The following is a 7,043-nucleotide window of genomic DNA, read 5'->3' on the forward strand; positions in this document are numbered from 1 at the left end:
TAAGGCCCAGAGAGTTGAGGTGACTTCCCAAATCAGCAAGGAGAAGCCTTGGGTATTCAACCCAGGTCAGGGAAGGGATCCAATTATTTCTCAATCCAAGTACACTCCAGAATGGCCGATGTGTCCACGTCACTGTGGCCTAGGAACACGTGAATGGAACCCACACTGTGGGCCTCTGCGCACAGAACAGCTGGTCACCCAGGAAATCAACTTCTTTTTTTATTAAGAGAAGCTGAAAAAAATTATTTTAAAAGAGAGAGAGAGAGGTAGCTCAGACTAAATATAGCCATAATGGATGCAGAAGTTCTTTTTTCAACCATCCTTTTTGCTTACGATGCAAAGAATTAACACTTAAAGAAAGAAGTTCATCGAATGCAAAGGTCTAGAGAAGGGAGGGGCTCTGATCAGAAAAATCTTGAACCGGAAGTTTGTGGGTCTGTGACTTTTTCATGAATGAAGAGGCCCTTATATAAAAAGAGGGACACAGCAGATGAAGGTCTACACATCAGGGCCTTGCTCTTGCAAAACCAAACCACAAGGCCAACTGGCAGAAGAAGGCAGAGCGCCACTATGCCCAGCTCAGCACTGCTCTGTTGCCTGGTCTTCCTGGCTGGGATGGGGGTCAGCCCAGCCCAGGGCATGCCATCTGAGAACAGCTGCACCCACTTCTCCACCAGCCTGCCCCACATGCTTCGAGAGCTCCGAGCTGCCTTCAGCAGGGTGAAGATTTTCTTTGTGAGTATGATGCCTCCTTACCCTTCCTGCCTGAACAGGGCATTCTGCTAGAGCTCCCAGCACTCTCTTTCTTGCTCACCTCCACCCCCAGCACCCCCAGATAAGTTCTTAAGAGACTCCCCCAGTCGAGCTATGGGTTCCATGAGTTCAGCTAAGTCCAGATGATGCGCCAAATGTGCAGGAAAAGCTGCCTACGTGGTAAAAGCACCCTGTCTCCTATGCGCAGAAATGATTTATAAGATTCTGCTGGCGCTCAGTGCTCCATTGGCTGCGAGACACCCCCAAGGGTGTGATTGAAGGTGAAGATGCTCCCCCCACTCTGTGGCAGGCGAGCATAAATTGCATCTGCTGAGAGTGGTCCGGAACCTCAGAGACTGACGTTTGCGGAAGCATCATGCAGCGGGGACCTGCACGAGGAGCTGCCCCCCACCCTTCTCAGGGAGCCTTCAGAGCTGCAGCGGGGTGTGGGCAGGAGGGGGAGACAGGCAGAGAGCACTGAAGGGCAGACACCCGATGTGTCCCCGCAGGGACCGGACCGAGTCAAGCGTCTGCCTTGGCTTCAAACCCTGGCAGAATGTTTGGAATAACTTGATCCCCAGGGGGAGGGCCTGCTTTAGCTAAGGGTTCCGGCACCGTTGAATGCCTCAACATTTTGATAACTGTCCTTTCCATTTGTAGGCTGGGGCTGCATTTGATTACAAATGAAAAACTCTACCAATCAAGGGCATTCATTTCAGGTATTTCCCCAAACCTCAGGCTTATTCTCACTGTGTTCTTCTTGTAGCAAATGAAGGACCAGCTGGACAACATGCTGTTGAACGGGTCTTTGCTGGAGGACTTCCAGGTGAGAGCCGGTTGCGTGGGTCAGGGGGAGAGTGTGTCTGGTGGCTAAAGAAGGGGGATCTGCTTCAGCCTGCAGGGAGCTGGGTCTGCTTCCTCCACTTGAAAAGGAGAAGTGAGAAGAGCTTAACTCAGCACAGAGCCAGCCAGAGGGTTACAGAGGGCTGGGTCCTGGCGGAAGGCACCAAGCTGGTGAAGATTGGTCCTTGGGGACAAAGCCAGCCTCTCAAGCTGGTGGCACAGCCCTTCCTCCCAGTCACCACCCCGTGCTTCTGCCCTTAGGGTTACCTGGGCTGCCAAGCCTTGTCGGAGATGATCCAGTTTTACCTGGAAGAGGTGATGCCCCAGGCCGAGAGCCAGGGCCCGGACATCAAGGAGCCCGTGAACTCGCTGGGGGAGAAGCTGAAGACGCTGAGGCTGCAGCTGCGGCGCTGTGTGAGTAGCAGGCCTGCTCCCTCCCTTGCAGCTCTTCGGCTTTTCTTTCGGAAACACTCATCGCCTGACACCCAGGCTCTCGCTCTGGGTGGCAGGAGCCTGCTCGTTTCTCTCTAAGCAGGGGTGGGGTGGCTGCGAGGCATTTACATGTGAAGATTTGCAAACAGCTTTCCTGTTATTTGTGAGTCATTTGTGGCTTATTAACTATTCCAGTCTCTGTATGAGAGGGGCCCAGGGCTTCAGTCAGGGCTCCCCTGTCCCTTGGGACCCAAGCCCAGGGCCTGGCAAGAGAGGCCAGGAGGTGAGCATCCAGGGAGAGGAAACTCCACTTCCCTCTCATCCCAAACCCTTTAAAAACAGGGCTCTACAAGGGCCCAATCAGGGACAGCACTTCCCCTGGTATTTAGAAGGGCCCGGAGGCTAGTGTTCAGGAACAATTCCCCAGGAGACTCCACTTTTTCAACTGAGATGAGGGTCTCATTGCTGGTTCCCTTTGCTGTCTCGCTGAGAATGGGAGACCAGCCCATTTTGGTCTCTGTTTGTAGGGTGGGCCTATGCCAAGGTTGGTCTGCAGAGCTGAGGCTGCGTCTCTATTCCTCGGGGACTTAGCAATGATCCCCCTCCGTGTCTGGGACTGAACGGGAGGGGCAGGAAAGGGCGGAATGGCTGGCTCAGCATCTGGTCAGCATTGCCTGCTCCGGGGGGAAGCCCCCAGGCCTGGTGTGCAGGCAAGCCTCCCCTGCAGGCAGCACGGCTCCTCTCCTGAGCTGTGTTCCCTCTCCTCTGCTGGGGAAGGATGAGCGATGGGGTGGCGGGAGGCAGAGGCATTCAGGACAAGTCTGGTCCCTTCTTCTTGCCACCAGCGTGTCCCCCAGCGAGCCGGTATCTTTAACACTTTCTCTTTTCCTCCCCAGCATCGCTTTCTGCCCTGTGAGAACAAGAGCAAAGCAGTGGAGCAGGTGAAGAGCGCCTTCAGTAAGGTGAGCTGCATGCACGGTGGCAGGGAGGGTTTGGGGAGCACGGCCTCGGCCCGCTCCCCAAGGGGCAGATGGTAAGCCAGCCCCATCCTTCGCCGGGAGGGACTGTGGGAACCCGACAGATGGTGTGACCTCCGCAGCCAGTGAGGAGCTGTCGCCTCGGTTATATTTGTTTTCTGTGAAGTGTCTTTGGGGGTTTCTAAATGACTGCTCCCCGCCTTTGCAGGCCTGTGGGTTGAGCGGCTGGCCAGCCTGCGAACACAGTGAGCGGGGTGCTGGGGAGAGTGACAAAGGAAACAGAAAGTAGCTTGTTGGGCATCCAGGCAGAAGCCACACGTGCAGGAAGCCGACACGTGAATGTGCACACACAAACACGCCCAGGGGTTCAGCCTGGACTCCCCAAGACTCAGAGCAGGAAGCAGGATTCTCACCTCTCCGGAGCTGGTCCGCGCTCACTTTCCCATCTGCCACTCCCAGCTCCCTAGCTGCCAGGATGTTACAAAGATCTCACGCTCTTAGGAAGAGAAACTAGGGAGCCCCTTTAATAATTCACATCCCAGTTGCGAATGTCAACTCTCAAACCAGAGGGTTTCACACTTCCAACTGTTGCTGTGAACATTTAAACACCATTTCCCCGAAGCCATGTGGCCTGTGTCCTCTTCGGGGACTGGGGACAGACACCGGGAACTTGAGTCCCCCGGCACAGGCTGGATGAGCAGGTGGGACCTGCTAATTTGTTGGAGGAAAAGAACAAACCTAAAAGAGGCTCCCTTCTCTCCTCTCTCACGTCTTGTTTTCAAAGTGGTGCCTCTGATGTTTTTTCATCCAATTCTGAATAAGCATCATGTGAGCACATGGCCTTTGAGTGTGTTGAAAAGGCACCGGTTTGAAGACTGTGCTTTGCAAGCAGATGCTCCTCTCGCCACCACTAGCTCTGCCTCACGCCAATGCCCAGCCTTTCCCCCGGCAGCTGGGCATATCCTCAGGTTGCCTGCGTCCACCCTTCACCTCCCAACTCGAGGGATCAAGTGCAGCTTCTGGACCCCAGGGTGACGGCCATTCAAGTGAGGGGCCACCTGACTCACTCAGATCGGGTTTTCACTAACCATCTCTTGTCTCCCCACACAGCTCCAGGAGAAAGGGGTCTACAAAGCCATGAGTGAGTTTGACATCTTCATCAACTACATCGAGGCCTACATGACAATGAAGATGAAGAACTGAAACATCTAAGCCACAAAACAGCCATGGTGGCGGCTCCACTGGACTCTAGGACATAAATTGGAGATCTCCAAAATCCAACCCAGGGTTCCAGAAAAGCCAAACCAGATCCTTGGAAAATCCCATCGTACCTCTCTTCTAGAATATTTATTACATCTGATACCTCAGCTCCCTTTTCTATTTATTTACTGAGCTTCTCTGTGAACTATTTAGAAAGAAGCCAAATATTATAATTTTTTTCAATATTTATTATTTTCACTTGTGTTTAAGCTGTTTCCATAGGGTAACACCCTATGGCATTTGAGTGTTTTAAGACAAATTGTAAGTTATATATAAAGAAAAAGACATGTTTCTTGGGGAGCCAACAGAAGCTTCCATTCCAAGCCCGACCTCTCTCTTTTGTCCCTGGGCCTGGGGCTCCCAGGATGTTACAAAGATCTCCCTCTCTTAGGAAGAGAAACTAGGGAGCCCCTTTGATAACTCACATCCCAGCAGCTCAGAAGGATTCCCCTGACCTCATTCCCTAACCACTTCATTCTTGAAAGCTGTGGCCAGCTTGTTATTTATAACAACCTAAAATTGGTTCTAATAGAACTCAGTTTTAACTAGAAGCAGTTCAATTCCTCTGGGAATGTTATACATTGTTTGTCTGTCTTTGTAGCAGATTTTAATTTTGAATAAATGAGTTTTATTAAAATCATGTTATGGTGTCAGTTGAGTTCTGTGTGACTAAAATTGTTCCCTCAAAGTCTCCAAGATAGAAGACAGTAGATGAATGAATTCTGCATTCCAGAGGAAGAAGCCAGCTACCCTCTCCCAGAAGCAGGGAAGGCTCCAAGTCCAGGCGGGGGGAAAAGATATTCTCTTTTCAAAAGCCAATGCCAAAGACCACCATAGTCTTTCCATAAATTCAATCCTTTAAGGGATTGACCTTAAATCCTTAAAGATCATGCTGATTTTCAAGGCTAAGGATGAATTACACACATACCAAAATTAGAAAGATAGGCAAAGGAAGTTTGTTAGTGTTTGTTTGCTGCTTCAAGCACCAGCGTTCCAGGGGTGGACACTAATTTGTCTGGGTTATGGTGAGGACTAAGATGGGGTGTTGTCATGGCCCTAGGAGGTGGTCCCAGTGCACAGAGTGGGGTGCTATTGGCATTCATACTAAAAACTTCTACCCAAATCCCCCCTGGGCTGAAGCAACAGAATGGACCCAATAGAGTAGAATATAAGCACATTAGCCCACTCAATAGGATACCCAAGGATTCAAGCTGCTGCCACTCTTCCTTGAACCATCAGACAAACGTGAGGTTGGCTCCTGACTGTGATCTGCTGGGAGGAGCATGGTGGCTGGGGAAGCCCTACTCTAAGCCCGGTGGCTTGGAGGAGCCAGGGAGAGAAGGGGCTAAGTCAACACTGATTGCCCTCCCGCTCTGCCCAGGCAGCCCTGGGTCGGGGGAGGACAGGAGCTGACTGGCTGTGGTCAGTTTTTCAGTAAGACCTGACTCACTTCGTTTAAAGTAACCATAGGAAGGAAGTGGGAGCATCAAAGCTGAAATTCTGAGATGAAAGGTTAGGTTTAAGAATGGAAGCTAACCAAAGTGAAGGTGTCTACGCTAAAATGAGAAGAAGCCAGGAAGGTTTAGGCCAGTGGTCGACAAACTCATTAGTCAACAGAGCCAAATATCAACAGTACAACGATTGAAATTTCTTTTGAGAGCCAAATTTTTTAAACTTAAACTATATAGGTAGATACATTGTTATTAACTTAATTAGGGTATTCCTAAGCTGGCCTTTACTAAAAACTCAAGGGGCCAAAGAGCCGCATGTGGCTTGCGAGCCGCAGTTTGCCGACCACTGGTTTAGGCATTTAGGGCTGTCTTCCAGGCAACATACACTAACTTAACATATTGTGGACCAGTAGCTTTATTGCTAGCTTTACCCAATGGCCAGATAAGTTTCTACTGAATGAGTACAAAAAACGTTTTACATAAATGTTAAAGGGACGCTTTATAATTAAATACCCATTGCATTTTGAAGTTATTTATTACATGTTCTTACAAGATAATATCTTTTTAAAGTATGATATTTTCTAAAACACTGTGTAATATGAAGCGAGAATTCTCCTGAGCCGTCCACAATGTGTTAAGTTAGTGTATGTTCTTATCTGGCACCTCATCTGAGGGAAATGGGCATCTGAAGCCAATAGACGGAAACTCACCTGGGGAAGCCACACAGCTGATCAGGTGTTAACAACAACTACAATTTATTGAGCTTATTTTGAGCTCATCAGTACTAGGCATATATGTATCAGGCATACTATATGGTATTTTGTTGCTATTTTCTCTAAGAGGAAACAGACTCAGAAATGTTGATATGGCTTGGCCACATGGGTAATGTGGAGAATGGAGAATTGAGAATAGCCTAAAACACCATTCCCTTTGTATTAATTATCTATTGCTGCCCCCAAAATTTAGCAGCTTAAAACAACAAACATTTATTATCTCACAGTTTCTATAGGTTAGGAAATTGGGACTGACAACCAGGGGTTCTAGTGAGTCTCAGGATCTCTAATGAGTTTGCAGTCAAAATGGCAGCCAGGACTGCAATCATCTGAAGGTTTGACTGGGGCTGGACAATTCACACACAAGGTGGCATGCTAACATAGCTATATCAGGAGGCCTCAGTTCCTCACTGGCTATTGGCTGGTGGTCTTGGTTCCTCACGACATGGGCCTTTCCATAGGGCTACTTGCATGGCTTCACAACATGGCAGCTGTCTTTCCCAGAGCCCAAGACAGTCATAGTGTCTTTTAGACCTCAGCTCAGGAAGCGCACC

At 49.6% G+C, this 7,043-nt stretch overlaps 1 protein-coding gene across 1 annotated transcript; it reads left to right on the top strand.

Moving 5' to 3' along the window:
- Positions 1-570: 570 nt before the first annotated feature.
- IL10 (interleukin 10) lies at positions 571-4,891 on the top strand. The gene is made up of 5 exons (XM_008154173.3): positions 571-735; positions 1,520-1,579; positions 1,858-2,010; positions 2,925-2,990; positions 4,116-4,891. Exons 1-5 carry the CDS (start codon positions 571-573, stop codon positions 4,206-4,208), a joined length of 537 nt encoding a protein of 178 aa, XP_008152395.1. The 3' UTR covers positions 4,209-4,891.
- The last annotated feature ends 2,152 nt before the right edge of the window (positions 4,892-7,043 follow it).

Source organism: Eptesicus fuscus, chromosome 22 (genome assembly GCF_027574615.1).
Source record: "Eptesicus fuscus isolate TK198812 chromosome 22, DD_ASM_mEF_20220401, whole genome shotgun sequence".
Lineage (NCBI taxonomy): Eukaryota > Metazoa > Chordata > Mammalia > Chiroptera > Vespertilionidae > Eptesicus > Eptesicus fuscus.